This window comes from Babylonia areolata, chromosome 8, assembly GCF_041734735.1.
Source record: "Babylonia areolata isolate BAREFJ2019XMU chromosome 8, ASM4173473v1, whole genome shotgun sequence".
NCBI lineage: Eukaryota > Metazoa > Mollusca > Gastropoda > Neogastropoda > Buccinidae > Babylonia > Babylonia areolata.
In genome coordinates, this window is record NC_134883.1 from 45,975,456 (window position 1) to 45,999,398 (window position 23,943).

A 23,943-nucleotide genomic window follows, 5' to 3' on the forward strand; every position below is an offset into this window, starting at 1 on the left:
TCTTGTCATCGAACCAAAGGAGAAGGATTTGATCCTCTTGTCATCGAACCGAAGGAGAAGGATCTGATCCTTTTGTGATCGTACCGAAGGAGAAGGATCTGATCTTGTCACCGAACTAAAGGAGAAAGATTTGACCCTCTTGTCATGGAACCAAAGGAGAAGGATTTGATCCTCTTGTCATGGAATCGAAGGAGAAGGATCTGATCCTCTTGTCATGGAACCGAAGGAGAAGGATTTGATCCTCTTGTCATCGTACCGAAGGAGAATGATTTGATCCTCTTGTCATGGAACCAAAGGAGAGGGATCTAATCTTGTCATCGTACCGAAGGAGAAGGATTTGACCCTCTTGTCATGGAACCGAAGGAGAAGGATCTGATCTTATCGAACCAGAGGAGAAGGATTTGATCCTCTTGTCATGGAACCGAAGGAGAAGGATCTGATCTTGTCATGGAACTAAAGGAGAAGGATTTGATCCTCTTGTCATGGAACTAAAGGAGAAGGATTTGATCCTCTTGTCATGGAACTAAAGGAGAAGGATTTGATCCTCTTGTCATGGAACCAAAGGAGAAGGATTTGATCCTCTTGTCATGGAACCGAAGGAGAAGGATCTGATCCTCTTGTCATGGAACCGAAGGAGAAGGATCTGATCCTCTTGTCATGGAACCAAAGGAGAAGGATTTGATCCTCTTGTCATGGAACTAAAGGAGAAGGATTTGATCCTCTTGTCATGGAACTAAAGGAGAGGGATCTAATCTTCTTGTCACCGAACCAACATCCTCCTTCTGTTCCACCGGTGCTTTTGCTTTTGTTCTGCCTCGTTATTTTGTGTGGGGTTTTTTCTTTGTTCCGGAGTTTCCAGATTTGAAGTTGGTCCGTGAAGTGATAAATATGTACAGTGCTCATCAACATCATTCATATCTTGCAAAGGGAAAGTTCTTGGGCTGTTGCCCTTAATTGATCAACCGCGTTGCCTTGCAACACCCATTACTTGATGAAATGCTCAAATTGTGTGATTGTGTGTGTGTGTGTGTGTGTGTGTGTGTGTGGAGCGCGCTCAAGACAGACAAAATGGTATTTCGTAATTTCAAACAGTGATGATCACGCTCATTTGATGTTTGCTACACGTCTTGCCTCGAGCGGTCTGTTTCCGTAACAATGAAAAACAAAACAAAACGCATATGCCTTTTTAGTCCGTTGGACATGTGGGGGAGAGGAGAGAGCAATCACGAGCATGTTTCACGATGAAGATGGGTCCAGTTTCTTGGGTGTTTTTTTCGTTGGATTTCTGTTTTTGTATATCTTCTATTCCAGACAATTGTCCTGTTAAACGATGCCTGCCGTTGCTGTTGGCTTTGACTGCTGATGGGCAGACCCTGAAAATGTCAAACGGGTCAATCATTGATCCGTCTCCTTCGTTATCTACGTACACAACCTGTGAATCATCAAAAGTGAGATGCTGCTTTTCGCGCTTTGTTACGAATGTCACAACAACAACAACAACAACAACAAAACAACTGTCGAGGTGCAATGTATTGTTTGTTATATTGGCATTATGTTCTTATTATTGATGGTGTTTGCAGTGCTCTGTCAAAGCCATATTTGGATGTGTACGAAGAATAATGATTTTTTTCCTTTTTTTTTTTCCTTTGCTTTTTTTTTTTCTTTTTTTTTTTTTTACGTTGAAATCATTGCAGTTTTTTGCGTGATTGTTGCTCTATCATTGCCCAGTGATATTCTCATTACATATGTTAGCAAATTGGTTTCGTTTGATGTGAAAGAGTCTGAATGTGTCCTCCACCGTCTGTCCTCACATTCAGATTCTCTGTGTGTGTGTGTGTGTGTGTGTGTGTGTGTGTGTGTCCCACTCTCTCTTGTCTTTCTCCCTCTCTCTCTCTCTCTCTCTCTCCCTCTGATTCTCTCTCTGTGTCTCTCTGTAGTGTAGCGAGGCGCTCTCCCTGGGGAGAGCAGCCCGAATTTCACTCAGAGAAATCTGTTGTTATAAAAAGGAATACAAATACAAATAATATACATAAGCACACACGGGTGCAATCTAATACTCACACTCACGCAAAACTAGAAGTAGAATAAAGAGTGAAAGCGGAGATTAGAAAAGAGAGATAAACCACTCGCGGCAGGCCCCTTCTTTCTGTCTATAACAGTGCTGAAGCCGTTTTGGGGCACACACGCAGTGCGGAAGGGTGGGGGTAAATCACCCTCTCCTTCCCCACCCCGAAGGAAACTGGTCGGTTCTGACGGTTCAGCTGCAGTAAAGCGAAAGTTAAGTTACGCCTGGAATTTCCCACGTGTAGTAAGATTCGCTGTATACAATGAAAACCGATTCATTTTTGCTTTGGTTTTTAGCACGTTTGCATCTGCTTGAATATAGATAATATAAAAAGAAAATAAAGCAGCTCCCCCCACCACCAACTCCCCCCCCCACCACCAACTCCCCCCACCCCCCTCCCCGAGCGCAATGTTGCACATGAGAGACAGTTATAAATTATTGAACTGCGTTTTCGTAACGCTACTTTTTCTTCACACTTTCTAAATATATATATATATATATATATATATATATCAAAACATAAAACACATATTCAGCTCTGTCTCTCTTCTAACATCTGTCTATACATAGATGAATACATATATACATAATTTCATATAGATCTATCAGTATGTAAATCTAAATCTATCTATATGTACATAATCATATGGTGGTGTGTCCATCGAGATCGATGATGACCATCGTTGTCATCCAGATGGGGGATGGGGGATGGGGGGAGGGTGGTGGTGGGGTGGGGGGAAGGATGCTCATGAATCTATCTGTGAGTGCGCAGATGGCTGAATAGTCCAATCTGCGCACGAAATGTTCGCTGACAGTTGGGGGCAGACAAAGACAGGATCTCTTTTATGGATCTCCATAAGGGTGTCTAGCCACCCGCCTCACCAGTCCCAGAAGGGAGCGGTGGAAGTGCCGGTTTAGTCGTCGGCAACCCGACCCTGAACAGGTTGTACTGGATTACAGGTTACCAGTAGCAGATCTAATGACCTGACCTGACACTCACATAATCATATATATAATTCATATATATACGAACGCTTCATGTTGCCCGAGCAGACCGTTGTATTGTGCTCTATCTCTATCTCTAAGTCTCTGTCTCTGTCTCTCTCTCTCTCTCGGGAGTTTTACATGGCTGTTAAAAGCATCTACGATTCTGTACTTGTATGTGTTCGTGACAAAGGTACTTATTCAGACTTTTTTCAGTGTCCAAGAGGGGTTAAACAAGGTTGTATGCCAAGCACACAGCTGTTTTCCTTTTTCATCGGTGAATTGGCAGTGGAGTTATCAAAGAAGGGGAGACATGGAATACAAATGATACCTGGCGCAACAGATTTGCTCTTAATGCTATTTGCTGATGATGTTGTTCTCTTGTCTGACACACCCATAAGGTTACAAAATCAATAAAATGCCCTTAAGCAAGAAACAGACAGACTACAACAAACAGTGAATCTCGATAACACCAATATTATAGTTTACCGCAATGGAGGTCATCTTTCGACTCGTGAAAAATGGTGCTGTGGTGATAGGGAAATAAAAGTAACCAATACATATAAATATTTAGGAATGTTATTCACAACAAAATTGAGTTTGACATCTGCGTGGGATGAAGCAAACAGAAAAGGGAAAAAAGGTGTAATCCAAATTATAAAATCACTCAGGAGACTGCGTTCGACTGACGCTTTCCTTTCGTTTGGGCGGGGCAAAGGCAGCTCATGAATAATGAATGCGTGTCGCGGCGCAGGCTGCCTGGCTTCAGCAATTTCTGCAAGTGGTTTATCTCTCTTTTCTAATCTCCGGTGAAAGTCAGATATGATCGAGGGAGACAGGAGAGCGAGACAGACAGAAGAAGTAGTTACGATAACATAGCGTTAACTCACTCAGTACGGCCAGTCCTCTCTTCTCCTCTACACAGACCCCTCGGATGTCCAGTGGGTGTCTGAATGACCCAACCTTTAGCTCCCGTCGTCAGAATTGTGGTTTTCTTTGTCAACATTTACCTTTTCAGTATAAGAGCGTTCCGCTTGCAATATTTTGATGATGGTAATTGGGGTGAAACGTTACGTCGTCTCTTTCGCCGTTCGTATGGAGAGAGTTAACTGCCAACAAAACATGTGGTATGAGTAAAGTAGTGCGGAGATATAAAGTAAAACGTTAAAGATTCAAACTCGCTAAAACTACAATTTTTAAAACAGTTACATGTCCCTCACAATATACACCTGCCCCATCTTACGCTCAACACACACACACACACACACACACGAACACACACATACACACACACACACACACACACACACACACACACACGATAACACGAACACAAACACACACACACACGAACACACACACACACGAACACACACACACAAACATACACACACACAAACATACACACACACAGAACACACACACACACACACACACACACACACACACACACACACGAACACACACACACACACACACACACATTCCCAGTTTCAATAAAACCAAACAATCCAGTTTGGAATGAAAACAGGGAGCTACACATCAGCGAACACGAACACACATACGATAACACGAACACAAACACACACACACACACACACACACACACACACGAACACACACACACGAACACACACACACACACACACACACACACACACACACAATCATTCCCAGTTTCAATAAAAACCAAACAATCCAGTTTGGAATGAAAACAGGGAGCTACATATCAGCGAACAAGAACACACGAACACACATACGATAACACGAACACAAACACAAACACACACACACACGAACACACGAACACCCAAACACCCAAACACCCACACGAACACCCACACGAACACCCACACACACACGAACACACACACACACAATCATTCCCAGTTTCAATAAAACCAAACAATCCAGTTTGGAATGAAAACAGGGAGCTACATATCAGCGAACAAGAACACACGAACACACATACGATAACACGAACACAAACACAAACACACACACACACGAACACACACAAACACACACACTGTCACGCTACTCGCGTTCTTTTTGAGTGCGTTCCCATTGTTCTTTGTCTAAGCGATCAAGTCTTTCCTGCTGCTCACGTGCAAGCCTGTCCGCTCTTTCTTGTTCTCTCAAACGCACCTCTCGCCTATTACGCAATTCCGCTGTCATGAACTGTACCAAATCATTACCTCTAAGTCCCAAAGATAGCGCCTGTCTATGAACATCCGCTGTCTCTCGATCCAATGGATTAGATTCCAGAAAACTGCCTGCACCCGATACATTTTGATTCAACAACCCCAAATCTCGCCCCAGTGACGAAATGGGAGACAAATCTGCTCCACCAAAAGCCATACCAGCAGAAGCGGACTATGCAGCAGTTTCTCTGGCAGTACTGGAAACAGTTTTGACCGCCGAACTCAAAGAAGCTACTGTAGTTATAGCAGTAGGAACTCTGGAAGTGGGAGTGAGTGAATCAAGAGCGGCCAGCCTAGCTCGCGTTCGAACAGCCGGACCTGAATATAATGGAGATACTGAGATTGGAGTACTCACTGTAGTTTGTATCATGCTAAATTCTGAATACAACATCAAAAGCAACAATAATAATTACATCCAAAATAGCAAACACACACGAATATACATATAAATCTTCACACATAAAGACGCTGACACAAGGCAAAAAAATCAAAAAGTTGAACTCTGGTTGGCGTAACCTGTATCATAAAAGTTAGCACACGACCCGACAAGGAATAACACCACACCGGACACTGCGCCAACTATCCCGGACGAGCCCCCAAGATGTCACGCTACGGCTGACAGATTGACAGACAGACGGACGAACGACGACAAAAACTCAACAATGAATCTGTCAGCCCTCCGCACCAGTCGGAACAACCAGATCCCACTTGAAATGATAACATTTATTATAAAATAATAATAATAATAATTGGTATTTTTGAACACGAAATTCAATAACAAAACAATACTGACACAATTACCCCTCTCACGCGATTACAAACACACAAAAATTATAGTCTGCTGTGCTCAGCCTCTGCAGTCCAGAATACACCAGCGGTCAGGAATGGATGGGAGAAGGGAGATAGTAAGTTGGGGGACAGCACTTAACTCAACACAGCGCCAAAGTCCTTCCAGCCGACGCTGTTGTCGTCGTCGCTGTTATCGTCGACGCGGTTGCGCCGCTGCCACAGAACACTGCCAGTCCCGCACCATGAAGACCTCCCGCCAGCCCACAGCCACAACCAGCAGAGGAATGGAATCATCCAAACGGGCACAATGGAAGATAAAAACCTAAGAATGGCAAAGTGTCAGTTCTGACTCAAAGATGCTATCACACCCAACCTATCATCCCGCCCATCCAACCTGCCGTTACAATAACATTTAACTTTGACTCGATTTAATTTAAGTTATCCCAAAATAATAAACATTAATATTTCTTCATGAACACAACGACAATGATAGGAACACATATTCACGGCATCTCTTAATAACATAAAATAACATGAACAGCTACAGCAAATTCAAACAAACATGCATTCACAGCCTCTGTCATTCCCTCCACCACCATTCCTGCAAGTCCAAACGACCAGCCGACCAAGGGAACATCACACACCCTCACCTCAGACAGGTTATGTGAAAAACCTGGAACCGGTGTTCCAGCCGTTGCAACGCCCGCCGAACAATGACGACAACCTGCTGCTTCACCGCAGCAGAAGACATGGGAAGATCAACTCCCAAAACCCCTGGTCGAAATGACTCTCACGGCAGTTGACAGTGGAGTGCTAGAAAGATAGAGGAAGAAATCAAAAACCAAAACACAACTCACTGACGCGAGTTGGTTCGCACGTGGGATTCGGGCCTAACGCGTTGCCAGCCTATCTGGCGGTTTACAGAAATAGGTCAGCTAAGGGGAGTCTCACATTCTGGACATGTCGAGGCGTGACACACACACACACACACACACACACACACACACACACACACACACACACACTCCCAGTTCACTAAAACACACACACCAGTCTGGAATGAACACAGGAGCTACACATCAGCGACACGAACACACGAACACACACACACACACACACACACACACACACACACACACACACACACACACACACACACACACACATTCCCAGTTTCAATAAAAACCAAACAATCCAGTTTGGAATGAAAACAGGGAGCTACACCACAGCGGAAGAATCAAGATTGAAGAGAACTGCGCGTTCGTTTCTAAACGAACCATTCATCCCCACTGATGGATTTTCGAAACGGAGACAGTCTGGGGAAAAAGTGTGCTGCTGAACGACTTTAGAGTAAAGAAGAAACAACAAAACACCGTCCTGGCCTATAAATCAAGATTAAATGAATGTTAAAACAGAGTAATCCAAAGATACGGCACAAGAAGCAAAACCAGTAACTTAATAATTAGAGACATTTTTGTAACGCCCTCAACTTCGACACAACACAAAATTCGTCCAGGGCAATTCTTTCAATGCTTGAAAAGAGAGAGAGAGAGAAAAAAAACTAGTGAAAACGCCGGCCCAGATTTGTCGGACATTGATGCAACTCAGCTTAAAACAAATGAGTCTGCTCTGTCCAAACGATCCATAATTATACAACAGAGTGGTCAAGGGAGGGTGGGGGGAGGGGGGGAGAGAGAGGAACAGAAAAACGTAAATAAATTATATCCAAACCATATTAGGCAGACTTGATCTAGTGATGTGTATTTTTTTTCACTTTCTGACGTTATCTTGATTAATCCTCTTACATGCGTCACGCATGTTTCTCGACGAAAGAATGTTAGCCTGTCTATTTTGTTTTTGTACTTCATTTTTGCCGATGACTCTGTCGTGGTTCATGCATGCTGGGTATTTTCGTGTCTCCATAACCCACCAAACACTGACATAGGTTACAGGATCTTTAACGTACGTGTTTGATCTTCTGCGTGCGTACACACACGAAGGGGGTTCAGGCATTAAGCAGGTCTGCACATATGTTGACCTGGGAGATCGGAAAAATCTCCACCCTTTACCCATATGTTGACCTGGGAGATCGGAAAAATCTCCACCCTTTACCCACCAGGCGCCGTTACCGTGATTCGAACCACGGACCCTCAGATTGAAAGTCCAACGCTTTAACCACTCGGCTATTGCGCCCGTCGATCTCTGTTGGTTCGATCTCCGTCACAGCAGCCAAAAAAAACATAAAAACATATCAGATTCTCTTACCTTGACTGGCAGGTAATCGGGGTTCAGTTGTGACGCAGGCTCCAGTAAGAAGATTTGCCTGTCCAGTGTCATCCTCTTTGAAACAGAGGCACTTTGGAAGTGAAGGTCGACTGTAGCTCTACAACGCTGAAGGAACCTGCCTGCTGACAAGGTAATGTCATTAGTTTCCAATGTACTTACAGCCAGGGGTGGTAGTGGGGATAACCTCCCACTGCTTGTCAAATGCTCCCAGTGGCACGCGACTCCCATAGCCTCTGACAGCTGGAATCCAGCTCCGGGTCTTCCCGTACCACCGCTGTCAAACTTGTAAGCTCTGCGGGGCGGTTTTTACTGACAGGGGAAGGGGCCAAGGCGGGGTCACTGGCGCTTGATTCAGGAAGATGGAACTCGTCAACCTTGGAAGACGACCAATCTTGCGGATAGCTGACCCTGATTTCAAACTTTCTATGGACTTGTATTTGTATTTGTATTTCTCTTTTTGTTACAACAGATTTCTCTGTGTGAAATTCGAGCTGCTCTCCACAGGGAGAGCGCGTCGCTACACTACAGCGCCACCCTTTTTTTTTCTTTGTGTGTGTGTGTGTGTGTGTGTGTGTGTGTGTGTGTGTGTGTGTATTTTTCCTGTGTGCAGTTTTATTTGTTTTTCCTATCGAAGTGGATTTTTCTACAGAATTTGCCAGGAACAACCCTTTTGTTGCCCTGGGTTCTTTTACGTGCGCTAAGTGCATGCTGCACACGGGACCTCAGTTTATCGTCTCATCCGAATGACTAGCATCCAGACCACCACTCAAGGTCTAGTGGAGGAGGAGAAAATATCGGTGGCTGAGCTGTGATTCTAACCAGCGCGCTCAGATTCTCTCGCTTCCTAGGCGGACGCGTTACCTCTAGGCCATCACTCCACTGACCTGGTTATCATAGCATGCGAAAATGCGACGATAAAACGAAGAATGAATGCTGAGAAAGTATAATATATAAAAACACCAAACGGATATAACGTTTATAACGCGAAAATAGCTTCAGCGCGATCAGGCAGATTTAATCTTCAGGATTCAACGGATGATAGGACGATGCTGCAGTGCACCATGGAATGTGATGGCCGTGTCACAACACAAACAAGAGAGGCAAGGCCTTCAAGACTCACTTGTGATAAATTAAGTCCCCTAGCATTAATTACAGAGTAATTTCCCTTCTCTACTATCTACACCAAAACGTTTGCAAAATAAAAAAAAATTCCATGCTTAGCAAAAGAAGTTCCTGTTTGAACAAAAAATGATAATAATGACTCCTCTTGTTGTTGTGTCAGAATAAGAGGTCAAAGTGCCAAGTTTAGAGAATACAAAAAATGTAAATATAACAGTAAATGCAGTTTGCATATAATTAGGCTTCTTTTTTCATTCTTTTGTGCCCATCCCAGAGATGCAATATTGTTTTAAACAAGATGACTGGAAAGAACTGAATTTTTCCTATTTTTATGCCAAATTTGGTGTCAACTGACAAAGTATTTGCAGAGAAAATGTCAATGTTAAAGTTTACCACGCACACACAGACACACGGACACACGACACACACACACACACACACACACACACACACAGACAACCGAACACCGGGTTAAAACATAGACTCACTTTGTTTACACAAGTGAGTCAAAAAAACGACACGGCAATCCACTTACTTACTTACTCCACCGAACTCGACTCCGGGCTGTCCTTTCTGCATCCCTCCAGCTGGATCTCAGCGTCTTTAGCTCTGCTTCAGTGTCCCCGCCTCCAGCTGTTCTTGGGCCGTCCTCTCTTCCTTCTCCCCCTGGGGGGTTCCAGGTCAGGGTCTGGCGTGTAATGCTGGATGGCGATTTCCTCAAGGCATGGCCAATCCATCCCCACTTTCGTCTCAGGGTCTGTTTCTCCTCTGGTTCCTGTCCACCCCCACCCCCCTCCCTGCCCCCCTCCCTTGCCCCCCCTCCGCCCCGCCCCCTGCCCCCACTTTGGCAATCCACTGCAGCCAGTGAAGTTCCCAGATGTAACGATCTCTTCGTGCCACTGGACCTCAACTTCTGAGGCCGAGAGAGTGTGGGAGAGTCCCTGAGCAACGGCTTTTCCATTCTGATATCTGTCACGCTCATCTTCTTCTTCTTCTTCTGCGTTCACTCGTAAGCACACGAGTGGGTTTTTACGTGTATGATCGTTTTTACCCCGCCATGTAGGCAGCCATACTCCGTTTTCGGGGGTGTGCATGCTGGGTATGTTCTGGTTTCCATAACCCACCGAACGCTGACATGGATCACAGGATCTTTAACGTGCGTATTTGATCTTCTGCTTGCATATACACACGAAGGGGGTTCAGGCACTAGCAGGTCTGCACATATGTTGACATGGGAGATCGTAAAAATCTCCACCCTTTATCCACCAGGCGCCGTCACCGTGATTCGAACCCGGGACCCTCAGATTGACAGTCCAACGCTTTAACCACTCGGCTGTTGCGCCCGTCTGTCACGCTCATCAGGTAAGGTTGTGCTCACTCCCTCTCAACCAGCAGATGTGGTGTAGCGTATATGGTCTGTCCGCACGCTCTGACACCTCACTAAAACAAATCGAAACAGAAAAACTCCCCACAAAGCTCAACGTATGGGAAAACAAGATAAGATAAGAATAACTTTATTATCTCCAACTGGAGAAATTAGGTCAGGTGCATTATCACAACACAGACAAGTAAACAACATGGGGACCATAACTGTAAAAGTCAACAACAGCTTTTACGAATATTACAAAGATACAAATGTAAAAAATATCACATACACCGTTTCATACATACATCCACACACTGCAGGTAATAACTAGTATTCTTAAAGTAAAAACAGAAAGAATTAAGAAACATTATTTGAATATAATTATAAACATAGCCTACTATACTGCACATTGATTATAATAGACAGATAAGATAAGAATAAAGATAAGTTGCGGAAAACCGCAACCAGATAATCAGCACACACCCGCACCCCCCACCCACCCCACACGCGGATTACTTGATTAAACCAGAGTAATAAACATATATTCTCAAATAAAAGCAATTCACATATTCGCTTTTAAAAACTTTGCAATTAATTATTACATCGTAATTATCAAACAAATATATTTAGAATATGGACGTTAGCATTAGACATATTCCATTGTACATTCATCCTGCATATTGCACATTATTCCTCCTACATACTGCACATTCATTATAACCAATTGTCACGTTTTTAAGCTCAGTAAACACACACACACACACACACACACACACACACACACACACACACACACACGATGCGGTACTCCTCACCTAACTGTTCACTGGTTGGGAGACTTTCTGCAGCCAGGCGCATCGGGCAGTTTCACACGCATTCCCTGCGGTCAGTCATGCGTATACGCCGGCAGTACAACACGACGAAGTGCCGAAAAAGAGCCAGCATCGAAGCCCCAAGATCCTGGCCCTGTCATCAGCATGGAACTGAGAGGCTAGAATTCCCCCTGACATTTTTTCTTATTGGTGGCTGGCGCAAATGCCATTGTACCCACAGACGCAAATGGAAGAGGTACAGCCTGCAAGCAAAAGGCAAAAAGTACGAATCTTTGTTACCACCCCCCACCCCCTCCCTCGCTGAAACACACACACACACACACACACACACACACACACACACACACACAAAATGAGACACTGAGCAGTTCATTTCAAATAATCATTTATTCATGAAGATTAAGAAAGATTATGACATACAATTCTGAAAAAAAAAAGAGTTGCACACTAAAAAAAATAAAATAAAATAAAATAAAAAAGAAGAAAATAAGAATAAATAATGATTAAAAGATTCAGAAGTACTTTATACTGATGCTGACACCTACACTATCTACCCGGGCAGTCAGCCTGTTGTACACACGACTGTTTTAGTAAAGCGTTTAGTGTTTGATTCCTGTTTGAAGATAGGTCCCATATAAATGATATATATATATATACAAGGAAGTATAAATGATGTTAGTAATAACAAACATAACAAAAAGGCCCTGAAGGTTTCCATCCGTCAAACTGCATCTGGTCATTTTTCCATAATTATACACTTATTGCAAGTTAAATGGTATATTATAACACATGAAATGAATCATCTCGCTGTCCACACATTTTGCTTTAACTGTCTCCATACGAACGGCGAAAGAGACGACGTTAACAGCGTTTCACCCCAATTACCATCATCAAAATATTGCAAGCGGAAGGCTCTTATACTGAAGAGGTGAATGTTGACAAAGAATACCACAGTTCTGACGACGGAAGCTAAAGGTTGGGTCATTCAGACACCCACTGGACATCCGAGGGGTCTGTGTAGAGGAGAAGAGAGGACTGGCCGTACTGAGTGAGTTAAAGGCCCATGCGCTGGAAATCATGAGCAATCTTTTGAAATTTGGTCTCTTTCTGTACAAGATGCAGATGTTTCCTTTGAAACTGGTGTTGAAGATTTGTGACTACATTCCAAACTGATCCATGTTTTGCTTAGTTTTTGTCTTTGTTTGTGAAACCTTAGCGCTCATTATAACCCTCTGTCTGTCTGTCTGTCTGCCTGTCTGTCTTTGCATTTGTGCACCTGTGCGTGTGCATGTGTGCGCGCGTGTGTGTGTGTGTGCAGATAAGTCTGTCTATCTCTGTGTGACGTTCCTTCATATTTGCTTTTGCTGGTTTTTCAATAGAAATTTTTTTTTTTTTTTTTTAATTGTCATGTACCATGTGCTGATGTAGTCCCCTGAATTTGCTTTCTCTACGGCCTGATTCTGATTTTGTCAAGTGTCATAAAGTGCAGGCCCTGCATACGGTGTCGAACCGATGAAAAAAAAAAGCGTATCAGTGCTTATCTATCAAACTCCTTAACAAAACAATTTATCATTGCCAGTCTCTGTCTCCATCTCCCTCTCTCTCTGTGTCTTTGACATGTTTGTCACACTGGGTACAAAAGCACAACAGCCGAAATATTCACAAAACCAAAAACCAAAACAACAGATCCCTGAAAATAGCTGCAGAATATCATACACATTATGTCATAAATAAATGGTACATAACGTTCAGCCTGGCTCCACAACAAAGTGAACATTTGTTATCAGTTGGAGGCTACTTGGCGTCCCATGTAATATGAATCCGAACAGTATCAGTATCAGTATCAGTAGCTCAAGGAGGCATCACTGCGTTCGGTCAAATCCATGTACGCTACACCACATCTGCCACTGAAGCAAATGCCTGACCAGCAGCGTAACCCAACGCGCTTAGTCAGGCCTTGAAAAAAGAAAATAAATCAAACATAAAAACAAAAATAAATAACAATAAAAATAGATAAAATAAAATAAATAAAGTAAAAATAACAAAAATAACACACACAAAAAAGAAATAAAAAATAAAATAAATAAATAAATAAATAACATAAAAATAAAATAAAATAAAATAAGTTTCAGTTTCAGTTTCAGTAGCTCAAGGAGGCGTCACTGCGTTCGGACAAATCCATATACGCTACACCACATCTGCCAAGCAGATGCCTGACCAGCAGCGTAACCCAACGCGCTTAAAGTAAAAATAACCAAAATTATAATAATAAATAAATAACAGAACAGGCACAACTAAACACCACCAAGGACACTCAGCAGCAGTGCCGGCCTCTTTCTGGTGTGTGGCCTCCTAGCTCAACCTAACATCAAGACAATAGTTCCATGTGGACTGCCAGTTCTGCGACTGGAAGACAGAACTGGGCAGGGCTAAAACTGGGGCCACTTGGGATGAATGGTGTGTGAGTGATGCCACTGAACTGGCTCAGGTGACTGCAGCAAAAAAAAAAAAACAAAAAAAAAAAACACAAAATAATGCAAAACAACAATACAAAAATATCCTGAAACAGACGTTGTGATCATATGCTAACGGTGCAAAAATAACTGATAAATAATGGTATCTTGATGGCAGCACAAGTTTCAGATTCTTATCAAGTACCCACTTACATGCCATGCCGCACAAGTCCTCTACCGGTGTCTATCAGACATGGTCTGCATTGACATGAAGTTACATACACAGACAAAAAAATGATAATCAAAGCTAGCAGAACTGAGCTTCTCCAGTAAAATAACTGACTTGGACGTAAGCATAAAAAGCTTCTTTTTTTTTTAAATGAAAAAAACAAAAAAAAACCAAAAAAAAACCCACAAGCGTACACCACAGTAAATGATTTTCATAAACAACATGTACGTGTACGCATACAACAGAACACATTCATATATAATATATTTAAATATGTTACTGAAACTCACCACAGTAACCAAATGATTCAATCAGCATAACCTTCCAACCATGCAATTAATGCAATTTATATTATCAAAACATTCAAAAGTTCATGCAGTTTGATTTAAAAAAAAAAAAAAATTATACATGGATACATCTCACAAAAAAAGATGTGTTGCTCGCAAGATGACAAGAACGACAACAAAGATAAATGGCTTTGGCAGCTCTCCTGCATTCATTATTCGAATACTGTTTAACTCTTTCCATACGAACGGCGAAAGAGACGACGTTAACAGCGTTTTACCCCAATTACCTTCATCAAAATATTGCAAGCGGAAGGCTCTTATACTGGAGACGTGAATGTTGACAAAGAATACCACAATTCTGACGACGGAAGCTAAAGGTTGGGTCATTCAGACACCCACTGGACATCCGAGGGGTCTGTGTAGAGGAGAAGAGAGGACTGGCCATACTGAGTGAGTTAACCAACTGAGGCTGCATTTGATTCACAAATATATAATGATATCATTCTTCTGTCCGCTTATAAATAAATGCATTCCTGCAGGCTCTGATATATAAAAAAAATAAAATAAAATAAAAATTAAAAAAGAAACACATAAAAGTCACTGTTTTGCTGTCGATATCTATCAACAATACCAAAAACCGCTTTTATCACTGCTACGGTATAAAACAGAAAAGTGAAATAAATAAAATGTAAAACTTCACAGTATTAGCAATCAGTGCAGAGCAGTTTATGTTCTAATTTCTCCATGAAGCACACAGCTGAAGACAATATTTTTTTTTTTTTTTTAAATAATAAGAAATTCCATTTATCTCCCTTCCAAAGCTCCCCTCTTACACAATTCACCACCTTGATAACCCCTGAGTTTTTCTGCACATTTACTTATCACCCAACACTTGTTATTCCACAATTCATGCAATAATTATCAATAACCTTGTAATGATATAATCTATTTCCAACGCAGGAAAATAAGAATATGATACTCTGTATGTGTGTGCATGTGTCAATATCTGTTTAATTAGTGAGAAAGACAGACAGACAGACAGACAGACAGAAAAGAGATGGTGGCTGCTGATGTAATTCATTTAGGAGCAGTCAGCTTCTCAACCCCCACCCCCATTCCCCACCCTCCAGCACCCACCCACAGTGCTTTGCAGGCAAACACAGAGGCTTTTTTTTTTTTTTTTTTTTAAAGACATTCACATCATCATTTCATGATAATTAATATAAGCAAACTTACAGTTCAGTCACACATTGTCATCATTCTATAATGTATAAATAATTCAAACATTGTGAAAAAAAACTTTCTAGGCTAAAGCTGGTTGTCAAGTCTGACAGATTGTAACAATCGACAAATGACCTGAGGTACAGTACAGACATTTTATACATATCGTTATAAATGCACGCAACAAAAGAGAGAGAAAAAAAATCATGATTAATCCCAAATTCCCTACCAAAGTAAGCAAAACTTCTTGGAATTCATTTACAAAGTGTTTGTTTTTTTCTTTCTTTTTTCAGAACAGCTATTTTTGCAGAAAAATTCCAATGAAGTAAACATGCTGGGCTTTTTTTTCTTTTCTTTTTTTTTAAAAGGTTAATTAAATATAAGCACTTCATTCTAGCATTTAAAAAAAAAAAAAAAAAAAAAAAGCTTTTGGGGACTCAGAACTTGGCGGGCGCAATAGCCGAGTGGTTAAAGCATTGGACTCTTAATCTGAGGGTCCTGGTTCGAATCTCGGTGATGCCGCCTGGTGGGTAAAGGGTGGAGATTTTTCCGATCTCCCAGGTCAACATATATATGCAGACCTGCTTGTGCCTGAACCCCCTTCGTGTGTATACTCAAGTAGAAGATCAAATATGCATGTTAAAGATCCAGTAAATCCATGTCAGTGTTCGGTGGGTTATGGAAACAAGAACATACCCACCATGCACACCCCCGAAAGCAGAGTATGGCTGCCTACATGGCGGGGTAAAAGCCCACTCGTGTACATTCGAGTGAACGTGGGAGTTGCAGCCCATGAACGCGGAAGAAGAAGAGAACTTCAAAAGTGTTTTCTTTGACAGAATGTGGGAAAAAAACTAAAGGTACACAACCATGTTAATACTTAACAGTAAATGAGTATCAGAGTAATGTCCCCAAACCACAAAAACGGTGACACAAGGGTATATATTGATAACAGACATCGTATCAATATTATATATTATATCTAGATACAAATCATTGATACTGAAAGTGAAATCTAATCCTATAAATCTGCCATAATGAGATCAAAGCACTGATTTGATTAACATTCAACTTTTCATATGTGGATATAGCATACACAGGTTTGGCAGCACATATGTTTGGCAATACATAATGTATGATATTACGATACATAAATAAAGAAAATGCATCCAGTACCATGCAATGTAAACAGGAGGTAGTAACATTTTCACTTCAGAAACATTAAGACAGACAAAGTGGAGGGTTTAAAAACTCTGAGAGAGACAGGGAGAGACAGACAGTAAGTACTGAGCAAGAGAGGGAGACAGACATCACAAGAGAGGGACTAGGAAGAGAGAGAGAGAGAGGAGTGAAAGAGAGACAGAGACACACAGAGAGAATAAATAAACAGGGGATGAGCATAATTTCATTCAATACAATATGAGGAACTTTACAGTTCTCTGTGTGATGTTTGAATAACCCACTGTAAAAAGATAACATTAATAGTAATAATACCTTTATATTTAATGGATGCTAACAGCCACAAGTCAGTACCACTGAAAGATGACTACCTACAGTAAAAGATTTCTTTTTAATTAAAAAATTTTTTTTAAAGTAATAAAGTCAGCTGTTTTCCACTTTCATGAGTTTGGCAAACCTGAGCAAATCTTGTCAAACAGTCATTTCCCATGCATGTACTACTTATCATACCCACTGATTGAGGAATGACAATGATGACCCAAACTGGCAACAAAAATAAATCATACATTTTTTTTATTCTGATACATCACGACCTCAAACCACAGTGCTTTAAAACACCATAGCCCAGTTCCCAACCCGAGTTATCTCCCCCACTGAAACAAATGACGCGGCGGCAGCCATGGTGCACTGATGTAGTGATGAAGCCATCTAAATTACATCAATGCCAAAGAATGAATGATCATATCATGTTTGTCATATTATTTCCACTAAAGAGTAAAAACTAACTTTATTGAGATGTATCCAATCCAGCCCAAGAAAAAGAAACGATTGCAACCTGTACCCACATATTTGTACACCTAGGCTATGAAAATAAAGTACAATAAATCTAGAGCCAAATGGAGCAAAAGTGAAAACCACCGTTATGTATATATATACTTTGGGACTAACTCACTAAGCATAAAGAACTAGACCTGTGCAGATCTGCAACACTCAATTGAAGGTACCATGTAGAGAAAATTAAAGATTGTTATTATTATGCATAAGGACCAAAGAAAAGAAATGTTAACCAGTTTGAAAGATATCATCATGGATATATTTTATAAAGAAGAAAGAAACTATAGCAAGAATGCACTAAGATTTGTACGTCCCATATACAATAACTTTATGAGAAAACAACTGCACACACACACACACACACACACATGTAGTATGATGCATGAGTTTATAGCACTTGCTATAAATGGATGACAACCTACGGGAAACTACTCAGGCTGATCCCTTTTTAGCGGAATAAAATACAGCTCACACAGAAACTGTACTTGTCTGGGCTCCATTTATCCTTCTAATACTATTACAAGACACACACGCACAAACACACAAATGCACACACACACAGGCACACACACACACACAGTCACACACACACACATCACGACATGTAGACACACACCTACAGCCTCCTAGTGTACAGGGGGTACAAACGCACACAAAACACATTTTTCCTAATAAAATCACAACACACACACACACACACACACACACAAATGCACATGCACTTGTATACACACAGTCACACACAGCATGACATGCATACACATGCCTACAGCCCCCTAGTCCTTAGGTCTGTACTCTTCATTCAGAGTTCTGATGCTCAATGTTGAGAGTGTGCTGCTGTTGCTTCTTTCTCTTCTGTCCCTTCAAGGGGTTGCAGTCACTGAGTCAGTGCACACACACACACACACACACACACACACACACACACACACACACACACACACACAAACACACAGATACACACACCTGCGGCCCCCTAACATCTGCACTCTCCATAGTTCTGATGTTCAATGTTGAGAGTATGCTTCTGTGGTTCTTTCTGCCCCTTCAGGAAGAACCTTGCAGTGGGCACAGACACACACACACACAAAACACAAACACACACAAAACACATACACACATGCCTGCAGCCTCTGATGCTCAATGTTGAGAGTGTGCTGCTGTTGTTTCTTTCTGTCCCTGCTGGATATTGCAGCAGGCTCACACACACACACTCACAAAACACACACACACACACAAAACACGCCCCCCTGCCCCCCCCCCCCCCCACACCCCCCTCCACCCCCACCCCCCACACACACAAACACCTGCAGCAGCCCCCCCACCCCCGCTTAAGGTCTATACTCCCCATAGAACTGATGCCCCGTGCTGAGGGCGTACTGCTGTTGCTTCTTTCTGCTCATTCAGGAGGAACCTTGCAGTGGGCACTCACACACACACACACACACACACACACACACACACACACACACATACACACACACACACCACACAGATAAAACACACACACACAACCCCTGCACCCCCTTCCCCACCTCCCCGACCCCCCCTAAGGCCTGTACTCCCCATAGTTCTGATGCCCCGTGCTGAGGGCGTGCTGCTGCGCCTCCTTCTGCCCCTTGAGCGGGACGCGGCACACCAGGCAGCGCAGGGAGAACTGCTCCATGTTGGTGAACTGCCCGCTCGACTGCGCCTCCCTGGCGATGTCCATGGCCTGCAGCATGGTGCCGTCGTCTGACGAGGAGAACCGGAGCTCCACGATGCTGCCTGTGCTGTCCGCCGCCTCCATCACCAGCGGGTCATAGTGCACCCCGTCGTACAGGAGGAACACACGATGGGAGAAGCTCCTGTCCTCCCCAAAGCGGTCGATGCGCGCCGACTGCGAGTCGACCACAGCTATCTCTGTCTCAAAGTAGTTGGCAAGGATGGCCAGCTCGATGCCCCCACCCCAGGAGTCCTTGTTGAGGATCCACCGGACGTAGTCCGGGTTGGGCCGACCCAGGAAGCCCTCGGAGTAGGTCTCCGGGTCACTGCTCACCACGCCTGCGATGACCTGACGAAGCTCTTCGGCGCTGTCGGGGTTGACCGAGCCGTCCGTCATGACAGCGTTGATGGAGGTGAAGAGGCAGGAGTTGTCGGCTGGCACCACCTTCCTCTGCAGAATACCCTTGGCACCAGACGCCAGCTGCTGCTGCAGCAACCTGTCCGTGTCCACTCTCCCCTGTCCGCCTTGCGGCGCCGTGGCACCTGGGTTCCCTTCCCCACTGGCCATGTCTTCGTCCACAGTGATCTTGTCGCCAGAGCGCAGCTGAAGGTCAGACATTGTGCGACTGATGTCGCTGGTGTCAATGGCCTTGGGTGGAAACCCGACCTTGACCTTCAGGCGTCCTGCAGGAATGGCTGTGGCCTTGGAGATGACAAGGAGCAGGTCAGCGATGGTGGAGGACGGCATCAGCCCTTCCAGTGACTTGAGGCCGCCCTTTGTCTGGCACCGAAGTCTGAGAGCAGTGCTCATGGCTTCACAGTTCACGTCCAGGGCCTGCACCGTCAGTAATGGTCTGGAACAGGCCACAGATACTTCAAAGCTTTGTTCAGAAGGGAAGAAGGCAAAATTGACTGCAGGATTCTTCAAGACAAAAAACTGTCTTTGTTCAGAACTTTGACGGGCACAACAGCCGAGTGGTTAAAGCACTGGACTTTCAGTTTCAATCTGAGGGTCCCAGGTTCAAATCTTGGTAATGGCGCCTGGTGGGTAAAGGGTGGAAATTTTTCTGATCTCCCAGGTCAACATATGTGCAGGCCTGCTTGTGCCTGAATCCCGTTTGTGTGTATGCACAAGCAGTAGATCAATTACACATGTTAAAAATCCTGTAATCCATGTCGACGTTTGGTGGGTTATGGAAACAAGAACATACCCAGCATGCACACCCTTGAAAATGGACTAAGGCAGGGTAAAAACAGCCATACACATAAAAGCCCACTCATGTACACACGAGTGAACGTGGGAGTTGCAGCCCACGGACAAAAAAGAGAAGTAGTTCAGAACTTTGTTCTAACTGACTTTAATTACACACACACACACACACACACACACACACACACACAGAGAGGGAGAGAGAGAGAGAGAGAGAGAGAGAGAGAGAGAGAGAGAGAGAGAGAGAGAGAGAGAGAGAGAGAGACTGACAGAGTAATTAAAAAATGATATGTGATTTACACACACACACACACACACACACACTGACAGTCATTAAAAAATGATATGTGATTTACTTTAAAACATATCAAAAACAAAAGGAAAAATTAAAGCAGTGCATAAAGAAGTCTTCTTTTATTATGACACACACACTGAGCATCTTTCTTTTCTTTGTATATCACCCTCTTCTTTTTTTTTCCATTTCTTTTATATGTTTAAATAATATGTTGCATGCAAGCAGGGCTGCCAATATGTGTATCACTCAGTGTGCATATGTTATGTAGTAATGTCATGCTATAGTAACAGACTAATACAAAGTTATAATCTTAGACATGTGTTTACCAAGTACCATAACCTTTTGCCTATGTATGTGTATTACTCAGTGTGTGCATTCCATAATGACATGTTTTGCAAAGGTATAATCTTACACATGTGTGTTTAACATAACCTTATAGACCATTTTCCCCACATCAATGCTAATCTGCATTGTGCAGATTTTTTTTTTTTTTTTTTTTTAAATCAAGGTCAGTGAAACTGGTGTTGTTAAGAGAGTTTGTTTATGTTTGCCACAGCAAGTAACTTGATGTACAACAATATTCGGCTGATTTGTAGGTTCTGTCAACTTCACAAATTAAATGAGTAATAACTAATAATGTAATGACTAATATATAATTCTATTATAATTTTATTTGATTTATACAGAGGGATATATGTGTGATGCCAACATACATAATATGTATACACATGTACATACAGGACCAGGACACATCTCATCACCAACTATCCATATTATTTCACAAGTCAACACTGATGCATATATCTTGACATCTTCTTCACAGTAATGTGGAAAGCCCAACTGTCAGGGCAAAGACCCAACACAGAATGGAGCTCTTGCTGACAAAAAAAAAAAAAAAAAAAAAAAAAAATGATAACCTAGAATGTTCCAAGCTCCAGCTGGGCCAATCCAGCTACCGGCTGGGAATATACTCAACCGGCACAGCCCACACCTTAAAGAAACAACACTAATTCCCATGGCGGTGGGGGTGGGGGAGTTGCTGATGGCTAAAAATTTAGGTGGTTCACCCAGGCATCAATGATTCACGTAAAGTAGGTAGGGAGTCAGTAGAGAAAGCGGGGGAAGGAAGGACATCCAAATATAGATAGATGAGGGGAAGTTCAGTTCAGTTCGGTTACTCAAGGAGACATCAATGAGTTTGGACTAATCCAGGGGGAAGGAAGGACATCCAAATATGGATAGATGAGGGGAAATTCAGTTCAGTTGGGTTACTCAAGGAGACATCAATGAGTTCGGACTAATCCATACACTACAGATGCCTGACCAGCAGCGTAACTCAACATGCTCAGTCAAACCTTGAAGGGGGTGGGGGAGGGGGAGTAGGGGGGAGGGAAGTGCATTTATAAACAAATAAATGGAGGGGTACACAAGGAGAATGGATTCCTGGCAAACATGTTTTGGGACAGACAGTATTCAAAGCTGCATGAAATCGTCACACTCCACAAGCAAAACTGACATTCCACTTCCAGGCACCCTTTTACACACACACACACACACCGCACAGACACGTGAATGATGAAGCATAAATGAATCTGCCCCCTACCTTCTTATAATCTTAACATTAATAACAGTAAACACACACCTGGTCACAGTGCTCAAACGCACAAGCGCGCGCACTCACAGACACAGACACTCAGTGACACCAACACAACATGAGACTGTTAATTTTCTCCTCCTTCTTCTGGCAAGGCCCAAAAACAGAAAGAACCCTTTTTAAGTTTTGTTGTTTTTTTGTTTTTTTGTTTTTTGCAGGAGTCTGTGCACTGTTAGTGTTACTGTTAGTGTTAGCCTTGAAAAGATGCTTCTACAGACTAATGAGGGTAGGAGAAAAGGAAGACAGCGTGTGCATTCTGCCTCTTAAAAGTCAGCGTGGTACAAAAGTAGTAAACATACCTTCAACTGTATTTTGTGCTCGAAACAATGTGCCGCATTCACACTCAGACCTTTCGCCGTTTTCAGCGACGATTTTGTGATTACTGGAGTAGTCTCCCTTGCATGCCTTGGCAGCCGAGATTTTATCTTTTAAGAGAAAATGTGTCAAATAGCAATATTCTTCAACGAAAACAAAAATAAAACCAAAAAAGCGTGCGCGTTCCTTTCAGACCAAGTGCTAGAAGAGCCCACACTGTGCAAACCTTCGACAAGGAAGAACGGACATCACGCTGAACGCCTTCTTTCCACGAAAAGTAGACCTACATGACTGGAACGCCGGCCATGCGTGTGTGTGCTTCCCGGGCACTGATGCCGCGTCAGCCGGTGTATGTTTGTATGTGTATAATACATGTGTGTGTGTGTGTGTGTGTGTGTGTGTGTGTGTGTGTGTGTGTGTGTGTTTAAAAGAAAACAAATTTTCTTGTCCTGTTGTGTTTTGTTTTGTTAGTGTTGTTGTTGTTGTCAGTTGTTTTTGTGTGTGTTTTTCAGTTTTCATGGTAACAGTCCGATCGTCCAAGATGTCAATAGTCCGACGTTTATTTGTCCGACGTGTCGACTGGCTGATTGTCCGACAGGGCAATGGTCCGAAAAGTCCCTGTACTGAAACATGAATTAATTAACATTAATTAGTCCGACGGATCTATAATTATATGATGTAGCGTGGTCCGACTGATGGCAATAGTCCGAATATTGGCTGCTCAGTGAAGTCGCAGTGAACTTGTATTTTTTTATGTTTGTTTCACTGAATGGAATGTCTTTTGTTTGTTTTTTTACCTGTCAGTTGCAACATCATTCTAAGTTAAGTCACTGACATACATAACCAAGTGTCTGTCTGTCCGGCTATTTGTCCGCCAGGTCTGTCCGTCTGTCTCCGTCTCTCTCTCTCTCTCTCA

At 42.8% G+C, this 23,943-nt stretch overlaps 1 protein-coding gene and 1 long non-coding RNA gene across 2 annotated transcripts; both read right to left on the reverse strand.

Moving 5' to 3' along the window:
• Window positions 1-5,094: 5,094 nt before the first annotated feature.
• LOC143285204 (uncharacterized) lies at window positions 5,095-6,981 on the reverse strand. Its single transcript, XR_013055672.1, has 2 exons — window positions 6,693-6,981; window positions 5,095-6,364 (listed from the first exon to the last, which is right to left on the reverse strand). It is a non-coding gene; the product is annotated as an uncharacterized LOC143285204 (long non-coding RNA).
• Window positions 6,982-19,398: 12,417 nt separating this feature from the next.
• LOC143285300 (ubiquitin thioesterase OTU1-like) lies at window positions 19,399-23,076 on the reverse strand. The gene is made up of 2 exons (XM_076592563.1): window positions 23,012-23,076; window positions 19,399-20,407 (listed from the first exon to the last, which is right to left on the reverse strand). Exon 2 carries the CDS (start codon window positions 20,362-20,364, stop codon window positions 19,399-19,401), a length of 966 nt encoding a protein of 321 aa, XP_076448678.1. The 5' UTR covers window positions 20,365-20,407; window positions 23,012-23,076.
• Between the last annotated feature and the right edge of the window lie 867 nt (window positions 23,077-23,943).